This window comes from Lynx rufus, unplaced genomic scaffold (assembly GCF_022079265.1).
Source record: "Lynx rufus isolate CCGP_SWC_20201006 ecotype Redwood Valley unplaced genomic scaffold, mLynRuf1.p SCAF_1, whole genome shotgun sequence".
Taxonomy (NCBI): Eukaryota; Metazoa; Chordata; class Mammalia; order Carnivora; family Felidae; genus Lynx; species Lynx rufus.
The window spans coordinates 153,032,619-153,059,968 of NW_025814823.1; the positions used below are offsets into that span (position 1 = coordinate 153,032,619).

The following is a 27,350-nucleotide window of genomic DNA, read 5'->3' on the forward strand; positions in this document are numbered from 1 at the left end:
TTCCCAGGGATTGCGCATGATGACCTTAATAAGAAATGTCTAATGCGTATTCCTGGGCACCATTCCTGATTGAGGACTCCATTTCTGAATCAGAATCTCTGGCAGGGAGATGAGATGGGAATCAAAACCCTGAACTTAAAAAATCTTTTTAAATGGAAAATTTCATACATACATAAAAATAAGAGAAGACAGAATAATGAACCCCAGTGACCCACCACCTAAGCGTCAACATTTATCAGACTTTCATCTCCAATTTCATCTCCTTGTTTTGGGCTGAAGTCATTTTTAAAGCAAATCTCAGACATTGTGTCATTTCTCTGTAAATTCATAAGTATGAAAAATGGATTTTTACCAAGCATTCGAGGTGATTTTTTTATGGACCTTTGACATTTGAAGTTTCTTCCCTAATTAGAGATTTATAGTTTACTTTATTGAATAAATTGTTAATATGGATAGCCTTTTTCTTTAAAAAAGAAACTGAAAATAGTAGCTGATAGATTTTGATTAGGGCTTTACCAAATGAAAGCATGGTTAAATAGCTTTTCCCTGTGTGATTCCTACAAGTAAAAAGCTCCTTTCTTAGTCCTGGGTGCTGCCTGGTAATGCTCATTGACTTAGTAAGTAAGTAGTTGTAAGGAAATATGTCAGAGTCCCGAGTGCATCTTTGGATCTATTTCATTTTTGTCTCCTGCTAAAAAGGGAAAATTTGAATATTCATATGTTGGGATTAATGGCTTATTAATTTAGCTCATTCAAAGTGTTCATTCTGGTTAAAATTTGGGGCAAATGTGTTCCCATTGTGATAGGAATCAAAATGTGTAGGGATTTACTTTTTTCAATACGTAAGCATATATATTTCTTGATAAAATGGGAATGTAGCATTTTTTTTTGGAATTGTGTATGTATCTGTATGTTTGTTAAGGAGAAAAAATATAAAAAATTTTCAGTACTTAATATATTCCTGTAGGTACCTTCTAAGACATTTGTTTAATCACCCAGATCCATTAGACATTATGATATTCATTTTCAGAAGAAATCACTGAGACTGAGATGTTTGATAAATGGTAGCGTGAAGAGGGTTAGGAATGTTTGACCTTAAAGCCATATACTCTTTTCATCACACGTTTATGTACCAGTGGCTGTGATGAAAATGCTGATGTAAATGTCTAGGTGGCAGGTGGGAATTAAATTAGATGCGTATTGAGCACTTGGGTGTCTCTTCTGTTTCCCCTTCTCTCCAGCCTCAGGATTGGAGCGCCCCACCTTCAGAGCAGTCAGTTCTTCCATCATGTGGTAGATGGCTCCTAAAAATCACTGCAGTATGCCAAACTGGATGAGGAAAACACAGAACTTAAGGAAATGATGGGTTAGGAGAACACTACTCAAAAACTTGGTCAGTGGCATGTAAAAAGAAAGATAGGGAATCAATAAAAAAAGTTTCACACAATAAATGTGAAATACTCATATACTACAAGAAATATGGTGTATACCTAGGGAAAAACCCTTGTTTGCTTGAAGAAGCAAGCAGTACACACTTGCAGGTTGTGTATTCTTGTGAAGTGAGAGGAGGGTTATCTGACATCCAAGGGAAAGTTGCCACATTAGATGCAGTTAAGTGTGGCTAGCAACACACGTGTTGCACTGAGGCAGCTGATAGATGTTTCAGGGGTGTTTGTGTGTTTCCACATGACTTGTTTCAGGTCAGCGCAGTTTTCTGTGTTCACCATGTTTCTTATAGATGAAATCACATAAGCAAATGTGAAGTCCACATAACAGATTATGGATTATTCACATTATGCTCTCTTATAGGTCAGTTGCATTGGAACAGTTTTATGATTTCAAAACCAGTGTTATAGCATAACTGACCATACTTGATCCTTTTCTTTACATCTATAGTTACTTCTCTTGTCATCTCTTCCAGTCTTTAAGTAGCATTTATATAATGTTATATGTATATACCATTTGTATGTGGCCTTAAATACCATTTATATGTTGCTGCCTCCCAAATTTATAATGTCAATCCTGGCCTCTCCTCAAAATTCCAGACTCATTTTTCTAGCTGCTCACTTGACACATCTCTTGGATATGTAGACATTTCAAACTGAGCTTATTTAACAGTCAACTCTTGGACCTTTACTGTAAAGCCTGTAACTAACTGTTGGAGGTGGAAAAATCAAGCCTGCTTTACACAAGCCTGACGTGTCTTGATGTATTGGTGCTTGCTGAAAGTGGGCTACCACCACTCTGTTGCTCAATTCGGGAGTGGCTCTGAAGGATGAGGACAGAGCAGTAAACAGCCAGCCCACTTAGCTAGTCATTTTATGTGAAGGGAGAAATGGTCTGAAGTTATGAAGTACATGTTTGAGCAGTGCTAATGACATAGTGGTCTGGCAGGGACTTAAATTCATCAAGACTAGAGACAAGAAAATTTGGGGAAGAGTCATGTTAATAGATAGAAGGATATGGGCACTAAGTGTAAGGGGACATTTCCCAAAACACTCTCAACAACTGGGAAATTAGGATGAGGCATCCACTGGATGTCAACTAGACTCTTCACTGCCAGCACAGTGCCATTAACAGAGTGATGGCAGGAATCGAGGCTGTGCATGTGCCTGACAACATGAGCTCTCTCTTATTTTTTTTTAAGTTTATTTATTTATTTTGAGAGAGAGAGACAGACAATCCCAAGCAGGCTCCATGCTGTCAGTTCAGAGCCTGGTGTGGGGCCCGATCCCACCAACCAGGACTCGATCCAATGAACCAGGACCCAATCCCACGAACCATGAGATCATGACTTGAGCTGAAATCAAGAGTAGATGCTTAATCAACTGAGCCACCCCATTATGAGCTCCCTTTTAACAAGATGGATCTAGAAACTCTTGCTGCTGAATGCCCAAATAGCAAGCAGCAAAGACCAAAGGTAGTTGCTTTCCAATAAGCTCTTTAGTGGTAGCTTGATCCCAATCTGGCTGTTTTACTCCAGAGTGAGTAATTACTGGAATTAATACTTACCTTAGCTCATGAGTTATTGTTGTTGTTATTATTGTTATTATTATTATTATATTGGAATTAATGTTGGAGTTATATTATTATTATACTGGAATTATTATTGGAATTAATACTTACCTAATGAGTTTATGTTCTTAGTAGATCTACCAGACCATCATCTGAAGGCTGAAAAAATGCCTGCTGTGTCCACTGGGAAGCCTGCCTCAGAGGGACTTGTTTTATGTGAAGGAGGTGTAACAGTGGGCACACAGTCCTAGGATTCCCTGCCCTTACTATAAACCACATCACCTGAATCAGCTGGCTTACTACAATAATGGGATGGCCTGATAAAGACTCAGCTAAGGTGCCATCTCAAGGACCACATCTTGTAGGGTGGGGGTGATCTAGTATGTATCCAGTGGCTGGTAACTGGTCAGTGTCCACAGTACCTAGGCTACATGGGCTCAGGAGACAAGAGGTAGAAAGTAAGAGTGGCCCTGTCTCCATCACTCCCAGTCACCAATTGCTAGAATTTGTGTTTCTCATTCTCATGCTTTAGGTTCTGCTGGATTATAAGTTCTGGCTCTGTCTGGGTGAGGGGCTGTCCACCAGGAGTCACACTGGAGGCTCTGCTGAACAATCACCTGTAGTTTTGGGCTTCTCATTCCAGGGGGCCTGCAGGCAAATAAAAGAATTATAGTATTGTCCCAGAAATGCTTAGTCTTGTTTACTGTGAGGCACTAGGGTTGCTATTACCCTTTGAAGTAGAGGTATTGATGGTTGGTGAAACTCAGGATTTCTTGGTGCTTCCATGCTCAATGATAACTATGTTGACTATTGCCTTTTTGTGAATACATTTTACATCTTTTCTTTCCAGCCCCAGTGTTGGCATCAAAATGACTCTATCTTATGCTGACAGAGGTGATCATGATTGACATGAAAAAGAGTGACATCATCTAAATTAGAACTTGTATTTTGAGTTCTATTCCTTTAGTTTTAGTTCTTTTTTCTATGAATTGTATATATGCTTGCTAACATAAAAATAAAATTCAATTAAAAGACTGAGAATTTAAGAGCATCAAGACTTTATTCTAAAAGATCTAACTTCATGTAATTTTTAAGCATTTATCTTAAGTGTTTAGATAAAAATATTTTCCATGTGAAAAATACATACAGACATGTGTATACATGTATATATGTATACATATGTATACATATGTATATATGACTATCAAAAAATATTGAGCATAATAGAAAATGCCCTCCTTGACCTGAAATTTGTCTCCCCACCAGACGTTTCTCAAGGCTCTCGCCACTTGTTACTTTGTGCTCTCCTCAGAATGATTTCATAAAATCCACCTTATTACTTTTTATGTCCATGCCTAGAATGTTCTCCCTCATGTCATTTTCTACCCTCTACCCCACACTTCTGTTCCCCATTTGGTTTGTTCGTGTTCAACTTCTAAAACTTTGAGTTTGTCTTCCTTTTTAGATTTATCTGAGACTGTCGGATAAATTTTTTTTAATAGATATTTTGTACCATAGCATGCAGAAAAGTGGCTGGCATATATGAAGTATCAATGAATGAATTACATGTACAGTTAACTGATTATAATTATTGTTGTAATTTTCGTATTTTGCATTTTTGTGTTTTTATAAAATCTCTAAAAGTGTGAGACAAAAATGCATGGTTTTGAGTATTTCTTAGCAGTCATAACTATGGAGGAATGGAGAAGCTTCCTCAGAGTGTTAGAAAGTTACAGAATTAAGTTTATGGTAATTACATGAAAGCATTATAATTTTATCACTGACTTAAATCGGTATGTTTTTATAAATAATTTATGCTCAATTTCAGATTGCAGAGGAGGGATCCACCATTTCATGTGTGGTGGAACGAACCAGAGGAGCTCTGGATTATGTGCATGTTTTTTATACCATCTCACAGATCGAATCTGAAGGCATTAATTACCTTGTTGATGATTTTGCTAATGCCAGTGGAACTATCACGTTCCTTCCTTGGCAGAGATCTGAGGTAAACCCTACCTTGTTTCCTTGAAAGTCTCCTGGAAAGCTTTTCCTGTTTGTTCTGTAGTTTATTTGCAACTTCTTGCTGTTTAAGCGATGTAAAGTATTCAAGTAATTAGGTAAATATCATCGTCTAAAATTTTTTTTTATTTATTTATGCAAAATAAAAACTAAAGGTTTTGAATGATTATAGTATTAATATAGTTTTATAGTTTTATATCTTCTTTAATTCCTGTATAATAAAAATGGTATAACTTGAAGGTTTGTCATTGTGGGTTTTGTTGTTGTTGTTGTTGTTGTTGTTGTTGTTGTTATTACTACTGATACAATGGGAAACTGCAGAGATCTTAATGGTACTCTTCTAATCAGCCAATGAGGAATTCTTATAACTATAATCTCACTTTGTTTTTAAACATGGAAAAAATGAGGTAGTTTTTCTTTGTTTTGAAAGTACAAGTGATCTCAAGTTTTATCAAAACTTTCCATGAACTATCGTCTCATTTCTGAATAGGTGCTCCAGAAATAAATGGCACTTCTTGTAAGTGACATCGAGGTGAGACTGTGTCCTCTACCAGAATTAAAAAAAAATTTTTTTAATGTTTATGTTTTTTTTGAGAGAGAGAGGTAGAGCACAAGCGGGTGAGGGGCAGAGAGAGAAGGAGACACAGAATCTGAAACAGGCTCCAGGCTCTGAGCTGTCAGCACAGAGCCCGACGCTGGGCTCGAACTCACGAGCTGTGAGATCATGACCTGAGCCGAAGTTGGATGCCCAACTGACTGAGGCACCCCCTCTATCAGAATTTTTTAAAACATTCTTCTAGTCTACCATATTAGAATATTCACATCAGTATAATTTTTCATTAAACATGTAGGTAGCTTATATGTCATTAGTGACACATAGTAAAATAACTTAAGGCTTGCAAATATAATCTTTGAGGAAATATCTAAGGGATTTAGGAGTTAATTGGTTGGAAAAGATAAAATTGAGGGAAGACTTAAAATATGCTTAAGATTTAAAGAGTTAACGCTAAAGAATGATCAAATCTCTATAATTTGGGGAAGAAGGAGATTAAATAGTTTATAACAAAAATTCTCCAATAACAGGCTGCAGATAGATCCATGGTAAATATTTTGCTGATTTTTTGGTAAAGTGAGGAAAATTATGAAAACTAAGCAAGTTTTCATAAGGCTAACAATGCTATTTAAAGAACTGTATTTTAATCTGATGTTGTCTTTTTCACTACTTTTCTGGATTTAAAGTATTCTTTTTTTTTTTACTTAAGTAATAATGGTGGCATTATAGTAGTCACTTTTTTATGTTTCTACTTGGAAAACAGAGTTGATCCCCCAGATTTTCCTTTGGAAATTTACCAACTATGAAGTGAAAATATAACCAGAAACCATTGTTTTATAAACACATTTTGGAAGAGATAAGAGTCAATCAGATTTTGGAAAATAAGCTCTTGCGAAGTTATATTTAAAATATTTTCTTCTATAATTTTTAGTTTCTTCAAGCAATAAGTGATCTTTTTTGCAAAATAGTAACATTGACTAGTGGGGTTGGTTTATAATACCATGTCTGCTAGATCTACACCAACCACTTAGTCTTACAAAGCCAGTGATAGGTAACTGTGATGTCACTAATGCTCCATAATTGTGCTTTCTAGCACAAACAGTAGTAAGGTAGCCTCAACTTTGCTGCTGCCTTCCAACTATCTTGGGAGTCAGCTAACTAAATATACACATCTAATCACATCTAAAAACCTAGCTGCGAGGGAGTTAGGAAAGTGTTGTGTGTGTGTGTGTGTGTGTGTGTGTGTGTGTATTTCCCTAAAGTACAGGAAAGTATACTGGAAATGTGTTTTTCAGTATTTTTTTTAATGGGCTGTTAGTTGTGAAATAAATTAAACAACTTATGATGAAGAGTTTAAAAATAGAATGGGGATGCCTGGGTGACTCAGTCAGTTGACGGACTTCAGCTCAGGTCATGATCTCACGGTTTGTGAGTTTGAGCCTTGCATCAGGCTTGCTCCTGTCAGTGTGGAGCCCGTTTCGGATCTTCTGTCCCCACTCTCTCTCTGCCCCTCCCCTGTTTTCCCTCTCTCTCAAAATAAAGAAATAATCGTTAAAAAAATAAAAATAGAATAGAAAATAGCAGAGTGTATAACATATAGTAAATAAAGTAAACGTAAATATTATTTTTGTTTACTGTGTTACCATGTAAAAATACATTTATTTATACCTTGATAGGGCCTTCAGTTTCAAACCCTTCATTTCACTAAAATGAATGACTACTTTGGTGTGCTTTAACCCTTTAAAAATATTTGCTGCTTAATTTTGCATGTACATCGTGATGTTTTGGTGTTACTTTTTATAGCAACATTTGTTAGCTTGCTTTGTAGGGGCAAGATATCTGAAATCTTCAGACTGCATATTGTTACTTTTAGTTCAGAAACAATGACATGATTTGGGTAGTAGGTATCATTTTTGCCCTTCCCCTTGAGTATTTTGGATGTGCCATATGTTAATTTCTTATTTAAAATTTTGATTAAAATGAACATTAAAACCAAATTCAGACCTACTAAATCAAACTCTTAAGAAAAACTACATTAAAAAAAAGTCCTCCAAATGGTTTTAGCCCAAAGATTATTACTTTGGAGATTGCATTTGGAGTGAGAGTGCATTGTCAGAATGTTGTCACCCTTCTTTCTGGGAGAAACCAGGAAGGCCTCTTCATTCCTTTCTGTTGTCCACTTGCTATGCTAAGTGAGTCATCAGGGTCTGGGTCTTCTATCTCTAGAACAAATCTCAAATCCATCTGTTTTTCTTCATCTCCACTGTCACTGCATTATTCAGAATCTCATTCTTTCTCGTCATTCACCTCCTGTCTCAGCCCCTAGCATCCTTTCTTGCCCTGTCCACTCTGTTTACACTCTGCCCTGGTACTGAGTCTAAAACAAAATTCTCATTTTGTCCGTTTCCTGCTTATGATTCTTCCGTTCTCTCCACTGCCTGTGGAATGAAGTCCAATTTTTTTTTTGGCATTTGAAAATTTATTACTGTCATGTTTTCACCATCAAAACTTATGATCTTGGTCTTTCTTTCTTCTCTTTGTGTAAGGCCAATAGAGAGACACTGGCTACTTCACCAATCTTAAAACAAACTCCAGGAATGTTACCAACAGCATGACCTTTGTGACCAAATCCAACAACCAGAACTTCATCATTTTCCTAGAACAGAATCAACAGTTTACTTCTGGTGTCAGCAACTATCACTAAAAATACCCGTTCATTACATAAAAAACTGGGAAAAACTATCTTAAGAACAGAAACTACAATAGACTAAAACTCTTACCTCAATAAAATTCAACTATCTTTGGATACAAAGGCTGTGATTTTTTTTTTTTTTTTTTTTTGCCATTCTTGATCAGCTACACCCTGACACACTTCCTGATGGCAGAATTTGGCTGTTTGGCTCCGACCCCTTTTTTCCAGCATAACTCCCTTTGCACGGGTCGCGTCTTCAAAAGTATTGGCCTTCAGGGCTGTGCCCAACTGGGCTTTCTTGTACTGATTATGGCACTTCCATCTTGCCCATCCTGCTGGTGCTGTGGGCCTGAGAGTCAAAATTTTTTTTAGTGTTAGCATAAAAGGTCCCTTTGAACTGAGCTAATTATCTGTCTAGCCTTATCTCCAACACCGATGATGGTGGTCTAATTTCAGTTTCCCTGTGTGCCTTATTCTTTCACACTGGGTTCCTGTACAAGTGCTGTTTCTTTTACTCGGAATGTCCTTCCCATTATTATTTAGAACCACAACTAACACATTAAGACACTTAAAACGTGTCTGTTGTAAAATCGTTAGTAGGTAAAGTTGGTTGTTCTTTTTATGTGTACTTTGTGCATAACCCTATTATGACATTTTACGTTGCATTTGATCAATTAATATCTTGTTACATTTTTAATATATGGAATATATTAATTAAATACTATAATAACTATATTTAATGATTCAAAACCAGACCAGTAACCTACTAACTAGCAGTTTACATTGTTTTAAATGTTTTCCTTGTCATCTCTTTCCTACAATAGCCCGTGAGCCTCTTTGGGATTGGGGCATTTTCCAATCTTGGCACATTGTGGGTGCCACGGCATGCTTATTCGGTTAATAAAGGGAGGGGAATTGTTTTTTCACTTCAGATTTTGACTTAAATTTTGTAGAGCTTGGCTGAGTTATTGCTACTTTTTTGGAAAGATTACTTACACCAGATTTTCAAAGTCCATTTTAAATCTCTTTTTAAAAATGCTACTACTAAGAATGTCAGGTGTTCCTTAGGCAGGAACTAGACATGTATATGTTGTCCGTTCAACTGCCCCCTGCACATCCCATCAGATAACATGCAGTTCCTTATTTATGAACTTTGTACCCTGAGGTTGGTCATACCACTGTCATTGGTACAAGCAATATATGATATTACATTGATACATTAATATGTCATGTATGATGTTAATACATCAATATGGTATTTTCATTTTATTTATTTTATTTTACTTATTTTTTATTTGAGAGAATGTGAGCAGGAAAGAGGGGCAGAAGGAGAGAGAGAATCCCAAGCAGGTTCCACACTCAGTGCAGAGCCCAACGTGGGGCATGATCCTCTGACCCTGGGGTCACAACCTGAGCTGAAATCAAGAGTCGGTTACTCAACTGAGCCACCCAGGTGCCCCTCAATATGATATTTTTAGACAGAAAGTGTTCATACTCAGCACCCATTATTGTTTAAGAATTCATTTCTCTGGTCCTTCTCTGTCTGTGTTTTAATGTTTAATAAATAGATCATGTTAGGTGTTGTCAGTACAGAGCCTGCTTGGGATTCTCTGTCTCCGTCTCTCTCTGCCCCTTCCCTGGTCACCTGTGCATGCATGCTTGCATTCTCTGTCTCTCTCTCCCTCAAAAGTAAATAAACATTTTTAAAAAAGGAAGTGGATCATGTTAAATAGTAACTTCAATTAAATATAATTTAATTGGCTATTTTATTTTCTTCTGGTAAGTGGTAAGTAATTTCTGTATGCCTCATTGCTTCATGCCTCTGGATTTTTACATTTATAGGTTCTGAATATATATGTTCTTGATGATGATATTCCTGAGCTTAATGAGTATTTCCGTGTGACGCTGGTTTCTGCAATTCCTGGAGATGGGAAGCTGGGATCCATCCCCACCAGTGGTGCAAGCATAGACCCTGAAAAGGAAACAACAGATATCACCATCAAAGCTAGTGATCACCCATATGGTAACCAAGCCCTCCTGGAAGAAGAATGCTCTCTTCTCCGGGTATATTTGGTCTAGTTAAGAACTTCTGAAGGGATATTTTGCAAATGATTGCAATTGAACTCCTTTGGGTCCTCTAACTTGTGGGCTCTTGAAATTCTAAGCTGCCATTTTGAGGGACATTGTTTATAAAAGAAAATACAAAGATCAATTTCTGAAGTTTACAAATATATTTTGAAAGGTATATACAGGATTATTTAAAACAAAAAAAGTACCTTCATTCATGGCTTTCAAAATTTTTTTATTTAAAAAATTATCTTCTAGTGATATGTTAACAACTAATTAATTGAAATACTTTGTAATTTATATTTTACTGGCTTAAAGAAGTGAAGTTATCACTGTTTATATTAATTTCTTTTTGTGCTGCAAAGTGATAATTTTCTTAATTGTGGAGTTATCACAGATATCTGTCCTAACAAATTGAGACTGTTACTCTATATTGAAAATTAATAGTTTTGGGGGGGGGGAATAAAGCAAGAAAAACTAGTAAGAGTTCTGTGTAGGGAACCTGAGAGGCTCTTGAACTCTGATTTTACAGTTAAATTTTTCTTAAATGGGTTGCAAATCCTTTAGGGAGGCATTTATTATGTTCTGCTCTAAGTTTAAGAATGAATTCTAGAGACTCAAATATGAGATTCTTTGGGTAGAGACAAAGAAAATTTTAACTTATATTGAAAACTTAACACATTCTGTGTCAAAAGCATGTTAATCAAATCTTCACTGAAGTCTTTCTAAATGAAAGCTCTCCGAATTGTATTCTGGTGGCCAAAATAATTGTTTAAGATTGTTTCAGATGAATTCTGAAGATGTTTCAGAAGAAATTCTTCCACAGATCACTGGGGTCAGAATGGCTCTCTGTGTCTTGCAGGCTTGCTGCAGTTCTCCACAGGGCTGCCCCCTGAGCCTGAGGACGCAATGACCCTGCCTGCAAGCAGCATGCCTCATGTCACCGTGCAGGAGGAAGATGGAGAAGTGAGACTATTGGTCGTCCGGGCACAAGGACTCCTGGGGAGGGTTCTGGCGGAATTTAGGACGGTGTCATTGACAGCATTTAGTCCTGAGGACTACCAGGTAAATCACTTAATCCTTTGGAAGCCATATTTATCAAAGAGACTCAGTCCTTCCCTTTTGGGAGTGGAAGAGACTTGCACTGGTCCCCTGTTATACTCAACCAGCAAAATAAGCGATGATGGATTGCTCTCTAGCCTGTTGATTTCTACAAATTCAAGTACTTCAGTCCTTTAACGCCTGACACTTAAGTAGCTCTCATACTGATAATTTCTCTTGTGTCTTATATTTGTCATAGTGTTCACTTATATTACTTATTTTAATGTCACAGATTTTGATATATAGGGTATATATTTAAAATTCTATTTCTTAAGCGTTTTATTTTTTTAATATTTTAAAAAGTTTATATTTTTGAGAGAGGGAGAGAGAGAGAGAGCGAGCAAGCACCAGTGGAGGAGGGGCAGAGAGAAAGGGAGACACAGAATCTGAAGCAGGCCCCAGTCTCCGAGCTGTCAGCACAGAGCCTGATGCGGGGCTCGAACTCAAGAATTGCGAGATCATGACCTGAGCTGAAGTTGGATACTCACTTGACTGAGCCATGCAGGCACCCCTCTTTCTTCAACATTTAAAATTTTTTTAATGTTTATTTTTGATAGAGCGAGTGCATGAGCAGGGGAGGAACAGAGAGAGAAGGAGACACAGAATCTGAAGCAGGCTCCAGGATCTGAGCTGTCAGCACAGAGCCTGACGTGAGGCTTGGACTCACAAACTGTGAGATATGACCTGAGCTGAAGTCACACACTCAACTGACTTAGCCACCCAGGTGTCCCTTAAACATTTTAAACCCTCTTGTATGCTTCCATCAAACAGGTCCAAAATTGTAAAGAAATTGTATATCCATGTCATCTCCATTTGAATTATATTTTTCTCCAAGTGAGAAGTAGTGTGGCACTGGCAAACAGAAGCTTGGGATTTTGAGCTGGACCAGACTGGGTTTCAACTGGTCTTCTAAATGTGTGACCTTGGGAGCCTCAAATCTTCCTAACCTTAGTGTCCTTATCATTAAGAGGAGACCATGTCTACTGGGCAGAATGGCTCTGAGGATGGATGGCAGCATTTTAAGTGTCATGTACTATACATGGCACATACACAGTGACATTGTTACCGCTGCCTATTCTTATTATCACCAGTATTTGTTCATATTAAGTAAATGCTCATGATTTCTTCTTGGCTGTACTTCTCAGGATGTATTTTCTATCCTTCAACATCTTTATTTTCCCAAAGAGTCCTCTTTTTAAAATTTAATATTAGGGGCGTCTGGGTGGCTCAGTCGGTTAAGCCGCTGACTTCGGCTCAGGTCATGATCTCGCGGTCTGTGAGTTCCGAGTCCCGCGTCAGGCTCTGTGCTGACAGCTCAGAGCCTGGAGCCTGCTTCAGATTCTGTGTCTCCCTCTGTTTGACCCTCCCCCATTCATGCTCTTTCTCTCTGTCTCAAAAATAAATAAATGTTAAAAAAAAATTTTAAATTTAAAAAAAAAAAAAAAGGGGGCGCCTGGGTGGCGCAGTCGGTTAAGCGTCCGACTTCAGCCAGGTCACGATCTCGCGGTCCGTGAGTTCGAGCCCCGCGTCAGGCTCTGGGCTGATGGCTCGGAGCCTGGAGCCTGTTTCCCATTCTGTGTCTCCCTCTCTCTCTGCCCCTCCCCCGTTCATGCTCTGTCTCTCTCTGTCCCAAAAATAAAAAAAAAATAAAAAAAATTTAAAATTTAATATTAGTTTCCCTCCTTCTTCCTAATAAGACCTGCACAATAGTTTGGAGTTCAGTAATTTGTATATAGTTTTCTGTTCAAACCTCAGAAACCTTGCCTAATTGAATTCAATTAATTTTGGCTGTAGTCCAGTGGGCAAGGTTTTCTCAGATTTCTTCTTTCTTAGACTCTTTTTCTTGGGCAAGTTCTATTTCTCTTGCCTTGACATTTATTGTATCTTTAATTAATTTGATATATAACATATTCCACAAGACATTACAGCCTAGCTTAATATTCTCTGCATTCTCTTAAAGAAATACTTTAGTCCTTATATTGGTGGTCTCCAATTTCTAGTTATTCTGGAAATCCCCAATCTCCAGTTGGATTATCATTTTCTTTAATAACCAAAACAAAATAAAGCAAAACCTATGCCCCTATATTTCATGACAGTCAGAAAACTACTACCCTTGAAGACATTTCTGATGATTTTTAGGATACTTGGATATCCTGTTTGTCACTGGTTTTCACTTTGAACTGTAATCTTTGCTTTTCCCTGAAAACCTGATAACTTCTTCACTTCTCTATGATGGGTTAGCTCTTTCTGGTCTGCATTAGCATATAAAAGCAAGACTTTTTAGGCTGTGTGTGTGAGTATGCAAGTGTTGGGGGAAGGAGGGAAAGTGCCAGGAGGGATTCTCTACTGAAGAGGAGACAATTGCATATCAGATATCACTGTTCTTAAGCTTATTCTCATATATTGAGGTACATGTGGTCCCCACCATCCAGGTGCTTACTCCCAGCTCTTGAGAATGATATTAAATAGCTAATTAATGACTGAATCACAGTTACAGAAATGTTCAAGGTTGGTACTATGGGAGAGAAGTGGATATTGACATAGGGTAGTGGAGGTGGCCTTTTTTTGGGGAAGTGATACTTATGCTGAGTTCTGAAGTTTAAAGAGGAGAAAACTAGCAAACTAGATGAATCGGGAGGGAAGAACTACTTGAGATCTCATGGTAAAATGGCATGAGTAAAATGGTTAAATGGTTCTAATGAGGAGCAGAAAGAAGACCAGTGTTTCTGGAATGTGGACAGATAGGTGTCATGATAAAAGATAAGGTAAACAAGGGCCTGAATCTTCCTAGGCCTTAGATCTTATGCTATATTTGTGCCTTATATTTTAATAGCAAGGAGAAGTAACTGAAAGGTGTTATATATTTATGAAAGATTATGAAACTGAACTGGGGAGAATGGATTGGAAGATATAGGCACTGGATGCAGAAAGGCCAGTAAGGAGTCCATTTTCTAGAACAAGGCAAAAGGTGTTAGTATTTTGGACTAGGTAGATCATAGTGTAGATGTAAAGAAGTAGGTGGGCTCAAGAAGTGTGTCAGAGTTGAAATGGCAGGACGTGAAGGTTGTTTATTGTAAAGGATAAAAAGAAGAAGGTGTCAAAAGTGACCCCCTAGTTCCGGGCATGAACAACTTGCTGCTATATAATTTAGTACTGTGGAGAGGATTGGATAAGGCATAGATTTTTTAAGGGAAAATTGTGACTTAAAAATTCTGACAGAAATTATAAGAAAACTTTGAAGTAGGCATTAAGATTTAAGTCTAGATATAGGGGTTGGAGAGAGGAATTTAAGAGTTGGGAGCATATAAATAATATTAAAAGCCTACGCCTATGGTATCCTTGTCTAGAGAGAGTCTAACAAACAGCAGTTTTTAGAGGTCATAAGGAGACTGTTAAAATCAGTAACGAATACTAAAAAGGATGAGTTAGAAAAGTAAGGAAAAATGGCGAGTGTGATACGGAATACCAGAGAAGAACATATTTCTGGAGAGTTAATGGCTAATTGTGTAGGATATTACAAAGGTCAAGTTAAGATGGTTTCCTTAGACAGTCAAATGTTATCTCTGTTGTTAACACTTGTAGAATTACTCTATTGATGATTACCCTCTAGGCAAAGTTAATTACTTCCTTCTTGAGCAAACTATATTTTACAGCGGTTGTTATTCTATTTGAATTATTATATTACACAGTTAACATTCCTGATAGAATCTTCTCCATCTTGCTAGAGATTTGTCTTGGTTATTTTTGAATTCCACGCATTTAAAATGGTGCCATTGTACATGCTGTGCATTTGGTAAATATTTTTAAAAAGTAAATAAATGAATAAGTAAATTGGTACTTGGGTTTCTTAATTTAGCTTTAAGGTCATTAATAGCTCCTGAGAATGTAATATAGTTTGTCCATGCAAACTAACACTAGAAAAATTTGAACAACTTTAAGATGTATTCTCATGTCTTGAGGGGACAGTGTTTTTTTTTAAGAGATAATGAAGATGGGAGTAAAAAAGGACCGTAAGACTTTGAATTTAAATAACTTTTTGTTTTTCCTGTAGTATGTGAACTTTTGTGATGGGAGATCTATCTGTATGATGAATTGCAGTTGCAAGTACAATCAAGAAAATGTTAATGCCCAATAGACTGATATTTATTGTTTGGAGAAATTCTCAGAATGAAAACACCAAAATGCTGTTGTTAGGCACTGAGTAATTACATTACTCAATGATATAATTTGAATAGGTCTAAATATACTTGTCAAGAGACATGTGCATTGAATTAATTTAGGAATTTGTGGTTTTCACATATTCAGATATCTCATTTGCCTTGACTATCTTTTTGATGAATAGCTAAACAAGAGAAATAAAAATCTATCTGCTTTATTTAGTTGTGGAGAATATTTGTTTAGAATTTGTATTGAACACTATCCATATCCACCTAAGGATTTTGAGGTTTATATTCTTATTATGTTATTCTGTTTCAGTATTTACAACAATGTGGGACATAGTAGATACTCATTGTGCACATTAATATTCAGAATAATTATAATCTAATGGATAAATGTTTTGTTTGTATTTCAGAGTGTTTCTGGTACCTTAGAATTTCAACCAGGAGAAAGATACAAATACATTTCTGTTAACATCACTGATAATTCTGTCCCTGAATTGGAAAAATCTTTTAAAGTTGAGTTATTGAACTTGGAGGGAGGAGGTAAGCTGGTGACTCAAAAGTGTCATATATTTGCTTGTCCATTCACCTTGATGATAGTAGATTCTATTAAGGAAATGCAATCCTTTGAATCAATGTGACATTTTTTTTAAATGAGTGAATTATTAGTTTTTGGAAAGAGCACCCTGAAGATTAATAATTACTAATATACTAATAATTGTATGGTAGGCAGTTTCTGATGGAGAGTCCCTTTCTTTTATTGGTAAAAAGAAAATTTCCATCTTTCCACATAAAGTTAGAATATTGGTTTTAGAAATCAATATTCAACTCATAGTTTTATTTACGTAGACTTTTGCTGTGAGGTTGGTTAATTCTGAGTTAATATTTCTAACGTTTATTATAAGGACACCATCTGTTCGTATTGTTTTTTCCCCTTTTATTACCCACTGGTCTTTTCCTAAAGTAGATGTGCTTTTAGCATGAAGTAGTATAATTGTTCTCATTCACCAAATCATAGTTGTCATTTGTAGTAGGTGCCCCTAAAATCACATCTTTCCTTTCTCCCAATTTTGGATTTTCATAGTAGCTCCTTCAGAGCTATTTCCACATGTAGCCCAGGTAAAAACTAGTCCTTTCAGTTAATTTATTATGAGGTGATTATCAATAAAACAGGTCAGCAGTACTTTGTCTTCAATTATGATATTCAAAATCTCCAATTTTCATAGATTTTTGGAGTCAGAATTCATTTTGTGGCAAAACCCATCTGCACTGGAGAGAGGCTATTTATAGTCTTTATCCCATTTGGATGAACTATTTATATAGATTTCTTTGCAGAAGTGTTAATGTATTTGATATTCAGGTACTGCTTGGGGTGTTATAGAATATGTATGATGTGCATCATATTCCCTTTATAAATGTAAGAAATTGAGAGTTGGTATGGAATCAGCAGGACATTTTCTTCCGTTACAAAACCTTGTATTATCATCGTGTTATTATCTTCATGTTTTAGTGAAGAAAGTTACAATACTGTATAAGCCATCCAAAGGGAGAGATTGAGTAAAATAGAAATATTAAAATTGTCTTTTACTGTGTAATGAGACTTTGGAGTAAGTATGCAGAATTTCCCCACATTTCCTTTCCCTGTGTTCACAAAGCCCAGGGTGAAAGCAAAGGAGGCCAAGCCAGGAAAGGGACTAAATAGTGCCACAGGTTGGTTGACAGCATAGAACAGTATAAATATGCTGAATGGCCTTTTTTGGAGAGCGACATGTAAAAATGCCAGCCTTGTTTGTCCTCCAGAGACAATTACTCGCATGTCTGAATCGTTATTTTCATGACAGGACTTCATTAATTAGAGGTCACTATAAAACAGGTGAAAAGTTGTTCTTTGTATCACTTGTAGCTAATAGTATGTATTTAATAGAGAAAATGTTAGTGATCATTATTGATTAATAAGTAACATTAAATATCTTCAGAAGTAATATTTGTCACCATAGTGATTTTATGTAGAAACTTCTCCCCATATGTTTAGAATATGCACTGTTCTGTTACATGTTAATTGGGCATGGGTACTCATTTGAAAACCAGTCTTGCATTCTCTTAGTAAGCAATAGTGGCAGACAGTCTTCATTTTCCCCTCAGTGAGTTGGGATCGGAGGTAAAGGGATCTAGGTACCAGCTTCTATTCCCTGAGTCATAGCTAGGGACTGCCTAAGAAGTGCAGTATTGTGGGGAGTTAAATTCTTTTGATAGCCACCCACATAGATATTTTATGTTATTCAAGGTACATTGGTGTTGAACTTCACCATCTCTCATGATGTGTAGGTAATATAGGGGATGCACTGGATATTCCCTAAAATTCATTTATGTGTCTTAAATCTCTAAGGTGATTTCAGATGTGTGATGTTGTAAATTCTCATGTCTAGTGTATCCCATTCCTGTTGAGGGGAAGAAGAGAAGAGCAGGGCAGATTTTGAAATAGCATGTCAGTCAGGCATATAGGTATGGATGTGGACTTTCTTCTCTTACTCCTCTTCTTTTCTACTGCTACCATTACTACCTTTCCTTTCTTCTTTGTTTGTAAACATTTGATAAATTAATGAGGGGGGTATAAGATGTATTGGAAGTGAAGGTAATACTACTTTCTCTTTATCATAGTCTTTACATATTGCTGAAGTACTTTATTCTTTACATTATTTGTTTGGTCTTTACAACAGTTCTGTACAAAGCAGCACATTTTATAGGTGAGAAAACTGAGATACCAAGAGGTTTAATGACTTGCTGAAGGTTTTCCAGTGGGTATCTCTCACAGCCAGGTGTGAAGTAGACTGTTTTACACCACTTGCCGAGGCTTCTTTCTACCATGTCAGTGGCAAAAGGGTGCTCAAGTCTGAGGATGGGAAATAAAGTGGGAATTTGAACGTATGGCTGGAGGGAAACGTTGGGCGCATTTCCCTAATTTTGAGTTTGATTCTTGTGAATGGTAAGGTGACTCTGTCATAGTCGTATAGGCCTAACTGTGGTTATACACAACCACAAATATTTTAAAAATATTTAAAATGTTAAAAACAATATACATTGCTTTAAGTAAGTGATTTCAAAAGAAAACTGGTCAAGTTGGCAGAAATGAGAAATACCAATTTACAACTTATTTACATGGAATATTTCCTAAAGCTCTGGATGAATTTTTAATAAATTGGTAGCTTGACTAATATTATACTTTTACCATTTAAAATAATTTATTTTCTATGGAAGAATGCATGTCATTGGGTGAATATTACTACATTTTCTTCTTTTCTGGATATCTTTTAAGAGCTCTCCATTTTCTCACTGTGTCAATGTGTATTGTGTGTGTGTGTGTGTGTCTCTGTCTCCTTGTGAAGTGACTGAATTCTTTAGGGTTGATGGCAGTGGTAGTGGTGACGGGGACATGGAATTCTTCCTTCCAACTATTCACAAACATGGTAAGCAGCTGTTCCAAGGCCCTGTACTAGTCTACATTTTATTTTAACTTTGTAGAGACAACAATACTAACCAATTATTTATGCCTACTATGTGCAGGTCCTTTACATGTTTTCTCATTAACCATAACAGCAACTTTTTGAAGTATTATTTGCTCTGTGTTACAGTTACCTAGCTAGGCAAGTGATCAACCCAGAATCAAATCCTTGCCTGCCTCCAAAGCCCAGACTTTTCTTTGTATGAACCCAATACAGTCGGTTTCCTGATTCTACTTGTAATAGAAATTTTGCCTGAATATCATTTATAAAATGATTTTTGAAAATCTTTTACATAGCTTTGAATACTTAAAAAGAGATAAATAGAACATTTATATTTTCATGTTAAAAGTATCATGCTTATTTGCAAAAAGAACCAGCAGTCTTTGTATGTAGCATTTAATCAAAATATATGGGAAAAAGAAATTAAGGAGGCAGTAAATGGGGAGAATTAGTTGCCAATCATTGGGAGAATATACTGAAAAGAGAATGCATTTGAAGTAGATTCATATGCCAGCATGATTCAGCTTTTTACCTCAGACATTTTTTTTTTTTTGTATTGGGAGAAAACAAATAGAATACTTATTTCTTGAGGGAGAACTCTTTCTAATCTTCGGATGTTCCTTTTCACAATTTCAGGTTTTATATTTTAGGGTCAGAACTCATGTTCCTACCCCTCTCATTCCTAACTTCCATCAGTGCCTCATGGAGCCACTGTATTTCATTACTCTGTTACTTTTGGAATTCCTCTTTTTTTCTCATCTGCATATATTAATACAACATAAAAGTTGAACATACTTCTTAGGAAATAATTCAGTACTTCTTTAGATATTGGCACCTCTTTAGTTACAAGATGAGAATATTTGGGGCCAAGAGAGGTAGATCTGTAGTATTATAATATGTTGAAAAAATAGGCCTAGAAACCAAGAATCTGTTTAGCCAGATTGATGAAAATCATAGGGAAACTCTTTCATAAAGGCAAAAGTCATTTGGCTCATGTTCTTCTGAGGTCAGCAAAGGTTGTGGGAGACTTTCCTCATATACTCCGTGTGGAAGAATGTTCTCTTTCATAGGGGAGAAAAAGAAAAACAAGTTTTCCTTATTCATCTCCAAGTGCTTATACAGCACTTGTATATCATGTTGGTGCCAAAATAGAGAAAGGTCATAAAAGCATGAATATGTGTGGCAACCATTTGTGTCTGCCTTTCTTTCTAAAACAAATTAGAACGTACTCAATGAATGGAACAACTCTTTTCAAAAAGTTGTTCCTTAGCTTTTCTTTTGGTTTGCAAATTACTTATTAACATTTTCTTGCTGTTTGTTGGAACTTATTCATGCAGCCAGTCTAGGAGTGGCTTCACAAATTCTGGTGACAATTGCAGCCTCTGACCATGCTCATGGTGTATTTGAATTTAGCCCTGCGTCACTCTTTGTCAGTGGAACTGAACCAGAAGATGGGTACAGCACTGTTACATTAAATGTGAGTACATTTTTTCCCTGCAGCCTTAGACATTTTGCCTACTTTTATTTTTTTCCCAACGTGTACTTATTTGAGAGAGAGAGAGTGTGTGAGTAGGGGAGGAGTGGAGAGAGGGGGAGAGAGAGAATGCCAGGCAGGCTCCTCCTTGCCAGAGCAGAGCCCAACCCAGGGCTCGAACCCATGAACCATGAGATCATGACCTGAACCAAAACCAAGAGTCAGATGCTCAACCGACTGAGCCACCTATGCGCCCCCACTTTGTCTTCTTTTAAAACTGTTTTATTGTATTATGAAGGTGTCCTTTATGTTATTTTTTTTTCCTTTTTAGGTAGAGGGGAATGAGCCTAGTGGTACATACAATACAAATTGATCATTGAATAGGGATTTGAATAAAGATTTGTCTTTTTATGTAGTTTTGCATATAAATTTATCTTGTGATTCTGAGGAATCATAACTCTTTAAGGAATATAGTGGAGCTAGACAAGTGATATTTTATATAGATGTTGTACTAATTCGCTTAGGCTGTGGTAACAAATGTCTCCTAAAGCTCAGTGGCTTAATATAACAAAGATTTGTTTTTCCACTCATGGTATATCTGCAACTTAACTTAACAGTTGTCAGTCATTGAAGGATCAAGGATACAGAGGGAACAGCTCAGTGAGTCCTTCTGTCTTCATGGTGGTTGGTGGGGTGGGAGGGTTGTAGGGAGGGGTGGGAATGTGGATATAGAGAACCTCATACTGGCTCTTATAGTTTCTTGTGATTCATAACATTTCCATTTACACTTTTGTGGTCAAAGCAAGTTACATGGCAGTACCTAATGTTAACGGGTAGAAAGATGCAATCCTATCTCATCTCTCTCCCAAAAAGAAAGAAAATCCAAAAGTTATGAACAGCACTAATAATGAAAACTCTCTATGGGGTGTGTGTGTGTGTGTGTGTGTGTGTGTGTGTGTGTGTAGGGGTGTGTGTGTGTGTGTTTGTAGGTGTACTTCCTACACTGCTTTGTTCCAGTTAGGAATTAAGCAGAATTCTATTGTTAAACCACTGGCATGAGCTAGAAGCTTGCTCACCTTCCTCAAATTTTATGTAAATAATGAAGAAAGATCACTCAAAATACATCCCTTAGCACTCTTGTGGCAGATACTCAATATTAGAAAGGATAACTAATTATTCAAAAAAGAAAAGAAGGGATCAAGTTTTATAAAATTGTTGTCTTGAATGTTACTCTGATTAACATTCAGATTTAAGTATAAATAAAAATTATTTGGGACTTGGAGTAATTTTAAACCTCTTTACTCTTCTTAACATGTTACTGGCAAAAGCATTTCTTCTTAAATATATTTTATCAACCCTTGGGTGAAATACTTTTTTGGTGAGTTTTCCATATTACATTGAAGATTAAAGGAAATGATTTGTTTTCCGAAATGAGTTTTATGTCTAACTTTTCAGAAAGTATCATTCATTATTCCTTACAATGAAGGGTATACCATCTTGCAGTAAAAACAAAAATATTCATGAATGTATTTAAATATAATAAATTATAGGGGCACCTGGGTGGCTCAGTTGGTTGGGCATTTGACTCTTGATTTGAGCTCAGGTCATGTTTTCACATTTTGTGGGTTCGAGCCCTGCATTGAACTCTGCACTGGTGATATGGAACCTGCTTGGGATTCTCCCTCTCTCTCTGCTCCTCCCCTGCTTGTGCTCTCTCTGTCTCTCTCCAAATAAATAAACTGTAAAAAAAATATACATATATAATAAATTATTAATTACATTTGCTTCATTACTAATATTGCAGAAAAGACAGCTGTAGGTAGTTTAGTTAGAAGCTAAAAATATACAGTCAATTTGTAGCTTCATGCAACATCACTTTTTAAGTTGACTCTCTGAGGGTCTTCAAAGATGGGTAGTACTTCTTCCCTGCCATCAAGAATCTTATAGTCTCTTTTTTTTAATGTTTATTTATTTTTTGGACAGAGAATGAGCAGGGGGAGGGGGAGAGAGAGGGAGAGACACAGAAGCCGAAGCAGGGTCCAGGCTCTGAGCTGTGAGCACAGAGCTCAACGTGGAGCTGAAACCCACAAGCTGGGAGATCATGAACTGAGCTGAAGTCGGACACTTAACCACCTGAGCCACCCAGGTGCCCCTAGAATCTTATATTATTGATAACAACTTATAAAGAATAAAACAAAAATTGAATATACTGCTATCATTCTATATTTAAAAACCTCTAAATCAATGACTTTAATCCCTCTTTTAATACATTTTACCATTAAATATCTTCTAGATTCTGAGAAACCATGGAGCTCTGTCTCAAGTGATTTTGCTTTGGAGCATAGACTCTGATCCTGATGGCGATCTTGCCTTCACCTCTGGCAATGTCACATTTGAGATTGGGCAGAAGAGTGTCAACATCACAGTGGAAGTACTTCCGGATGAAGATCCAGAACTGGATAAGGCCTTCTCTGTGTCAATCATCAGTGTGTCCAGTGGCTCTTTGGGAGTTCGCACTAATGCCACATTAACAGTTTTGGCTAGTGATGATCCTTGTGGTGTCTTCATCTTTTCCGAGAAAAATAGGCCTATCAAAGTTGAAGAAGCAACCCAGAATATCACACTATCAGTGATAAGGTTAAAAGGCCTCATGGGAAAAGTCATAGTCACATATGCAACACTGGATGATATGGAAAAACCACCTTATTTTCCACCCAGTATAGCCAGAGCAACTCAAGGAAGAGACTATATGCCAGCTTCTGGATTTGCTCTTTTCAGAGCCAATCAGAGTGAGGCAACCATAACTATTTCAGTTTTGGATGATGATGAACCAGAAAGGTCGGAGTCTGTGTTTGTGGAACTCCTCAACTCTACTTTAATAGAGAAAGTACAGAATCGCCCAAGTAAGTAACCACTAGTGTGTTTTTATTATTATTATTGAGGTAAGAATCCTAAAATAATAAATTAAGAATTGGGTATAGCAGAAAATTCTCTAAGAATAGTAAGCTCTGACTCTGAAAGCATCATCATACAAAAGTTGATCTATAAGGCAAATGGAAGTGGGACACTTGAAAACAAGAAGTCATGTTCTACAGGTCTCTAATGTTCCCAGACTAAATTTTTAAAAGCTTCTATGTAATCCCGTGCGAGTGACCTTTAGTACTATTGTATTATGTATTACAGCCTCAAAATCATTCTAGAATTAATCTGGGGATTTCAGGGACAGTCCTGGTAGTAAGTAAGATCCTGAGCCTCCCTCACTTTGATCCACTCTGGAAGATTCCCTAACTCATGTAGCCTCTTTGGTGATGAGTATGTAAATCCAGCAACTGCATGAGGGGAGGGGGACAGGATTGTGTAGCAGTAAGAAATCCTGTAAATTTGTGAGTCACTGAGAGTTGAGAAGAAGGCACTAGTTGGGGATAAGAATGAGGAGTGACGCACGTTGGGCAGAGGATCTGGTGCAGCAACTTCTTTTGAAAAGTAGCAGCCACTCCCCTTGGGGTTGTGGCTCAGTGGCTTTGTAGAGAGTCTGGTGGCTACTGGTAGAGAGCATGCCTGATGCTTGCGGAGCTGAAAGCAGTTATTGTGTTAATCTCTCTCTAAGCGGACATGTAACTTTTAGAAACGTGTTTTTAAATAAAGAGAAAAATCTAGAATTCCTGGAATAAGGGAACAAGGAAGATTAGTGACATTAATTTGATATTAATTTAACATCAGTTTTATGGCAATATTTATAAGAAAACAAATAAAACCTTCTTAAGGAAGCTGGAATTACATATTCCAAAAGTAATATTCCAAGAGCTACATGTTGACTGTGTTTTGCCATATAAATTAAGTTTTCTCATAAATAAATTTCTTCACCTTACTGTAATACCTAGATGGATATACTATATAGTGAGCAGCATTCTTGTCCACAATGTAAGTAATTGTAGTCCAGGATTATAGAAGGAAATTTACTTTATAGGACAACTGCTCACATTAAATGTTCAGATTACAGTCAAGGTTAAAATTCTCTCACAATACCCCATCCTTTTTTTCTTAACAAGACTTAAGATTAGTTAAAATTTGTAATGCAACCCAGTGATTAATCTTATTAATTAAGAATTTAAAAAATGCCTTGTTTTCAAGGAACTCACAGTTTATTGAATAAGATAGAAATAAACCTGGAAGGGAGTATCACATACAGTGGTAGCTAGGACTTTGGGCGTTGGTGTTAAGAGAACTTATATTCCAATGTACAGTAATGAACTATTGGGCATAATCTTTTTGTGGCCCCCAGTTTCCTTACCTATTGTACAGAAATATCATGGGACTTAAATACAATAATATATGTGAAAATGAATACAGTGTCTGGCACCTGGTAAGCATTCAGTAGGTATGAACAATTATTGTTAATAGCATGGTATATGCAGAATATCAATGTGCTGTAGGATGGGAGAAACAATCACTATGTGTTTTATGTTTGATATGTTCCTGGAACCAGGCAGCATACTTGGGGCAACTCACGATAGGTGTAAGATACGATGTGAAATAATTAAAGAACAATTAAATGCAAATCTGTGTGATAGTGGCTAAATTTTAATAGACAAAATCAGTGTAGGACCCAGCAGGGTCTCTCTTGCTGTGCTCTGCGTATACTCATTAATTTTGAGGAGAACAGTAAGACAAGAGGTGATCAGCACGTGGGTAAGAGCATAGCGCAGAATGAACAGTTGTGGGTAATTGAAGGTTTTATACCTGGTTTGATGTGGAATTGTCTGTGGGGAATGAGAGATTTAGACAGACCCTTACAGGATGCCTCTTGATGTGTCCGCCAAGTGCTAGCATGATATGTGACTTCCTCCCTATCTTTGTGCCTCTGATTCCTCATCTGTAAAATGTGGACAATGTTAGCTGCCCCATAGAGATGGTGTGGGGATTAAATAACTTGATACAAGAAAAGTGCTTAAAACAATGCCAGGCAAATTCTTGCCTAATCTAGTTGAATTTAATTATATTATATTGATTCATTATCAATAAATCATTATTTTTGATTTTGATTTTAACTGTGATACAATTTAGCATGGTCTCGGCCTATACCACTGAAATTAAATGGTGTTATTGTTTTTAGATTAAATTCTCAGAAAATGTTAAATTTTATTATTATCACACACGTCCAAGTACTACAATCGTTAGAGAGTTTAAATACCAACTGAAAATTGTTTACTGCTAGTAAGAGTTTGTTGATGCTTCGTTTGTGTTGAAAGGTCTCTTGTTATGTAGTTTTGTCAAGGGTGCTGGTTGAAATTGAACCTAGAAAATAAATTAGGGAGGGTTGTGGAAGGTCCTGTGTTTAAAATCAGGGGCAAGTGAGAAGAAAGCCTTGAAAGTACTGAGCACAACTGATTGAATCAGTGTTAGACAGCATTGAGGCTGACTGCTTTCTGGACAAGGTAGTTGAGTGAGTGTTAACTGAGAGGGGGCAGAGAGGAACAGGTTTGTGAGCAAGGGCAGGGACACAGAGAGGCAGTAATTTAATTAGAGAATGATGATTTGCAGCTGGTCTTTGAGGGCACGAAGCTTAATTACTTTCCTACTCAATTTTGTAACTGAAATGCTGTTTTTAAAAAAATTTTATGGCATGCTGGTAACTAATTAGAAGAGCATAATTCTGTAGGTGTCATCATTATCTGTTTTAATATTATGCAAAATGATGATTAGTCACACTCGAACCATTTTTTGCCTTTTGACAAATTTCCAATACTTATTAAATTATTCCTACAGGGTGACTATTCTCTGCTAGAGATTCTATAATAAAAATCTCTCTAGAATGTAAAGCTAAAAGAGAGTAGGGACTTTCTGTTTAATTTATTTTTGTTTCCCTAGTGTCTAGATGAGTGCCAGTACATAAGAGTCAGTAAATGTTTTTTGATATACATAGTAGAGAAAATACCAAATGAAGCTCTCATTTGGCTGATCTCGCTGCTGAGGCTTCCTGGTAACTTTTGGCCAGTTTGTAGAATTTTGATACATTAGCTTTTCTTCTTTCAGTTCCAAATTCCCCACGCCTTGGGCCTAAGGTCGAAACCATTGCTCATCTAATCATCATTGCCAATGACGATGCATTTGGAACTCTTCAGCTCTCGGCACCAGTTGTTCGAGTGGCAGAAAATCACGTTGGACCCATTATCAATGTGACTAGAGCAGGAGGAGCATTCGCAGATGTTTCTGTGAAGTTTAAAGCCGTGCCAATAACTGCAGTGGCGGGTGAGAAGAGACATCCAAGGAGCAGTGAAGTGTTTTAGAGGGAAATTATATTCTTAATTAACAAAGCTACTTAGAGATGTAGTGAGAAAAATCAACTAGAAAACAATAGTTCTCTTGCATCTTTTTAAAGGCATAAATGTAGAGCTTTTATCATGCATTTATGGCACCAGTTTTGCAGAATTCTTGAGAAATGTTAGCAAAATTATATATGAATTTTAAAGTTAAAATGACCAAAATATGCACATACCAACGAAAAGTAAACTAAGGAAAATATTGTTAGGCTTTCTCTATGTGTACTTTTTAGTTTTTTGAAAGGGATTCATGTGTAAATGATCCTGAGGAATGCAGGATAAAATGTGCAGCCACATGATTGCAGTGCTTGGCAACAGTCTTGACTCTCAACCCATTTATCTTGCTTGTTTATTTATTTATGAAGAATGTGGAAGAGGCAATGGCTTGCATTAACTATTCTGGGTAAGCAAAATGATTTCATTGCCAAATGCAAGCATTAGGGGACTGC

At 36.7% G+C, this 27,350-nt stretch overlaps 1 protein-coding gene across 1 annotated transcript in view; it reads left to right on the forward strand.

Annotated features, from left to right (window-relative positions):
- ADGRV1 (adhesion G protein-coupled receptor V1) overlaps nt 1-27,350 on the forward strand; it is a 543,587-nt gene that overhangs the window by 68,198 nt on the left and 448,039 nt on the right. Inside the window, exons 22-29 of the mRNA XM_047076463.1 lie at nt 4,844-5,020; nt 10,122-10,302; nt 11,209-11,411; nt 16,021-16,150; nt 18,991-19,071; nt 20,445-20,584; nt 22,875-23,484; nt 26,615-26,830. Of these exons, the coding sequence (XP_046932419.1) occupies nt 4,844-5,020; nt 10,122-10,302; nt 11,209-11,411; nt 16,021-16,150; nt 18,991-19,071; nt 20,445-20,584; nt 22,875-23,484; nt 26,615-26,830 (1,738 nt within the window). The remainder of the gene's footprint in view (nt 1-4,843; nt 5,021-10,121; nt 10,303-11,208; nt 11,412-16,020; nt 16,151-18,990; nt 19,072-20,444; nt 20,585-22,874; nt 23,485-26,614; nt 26,831-27,350) is intronic.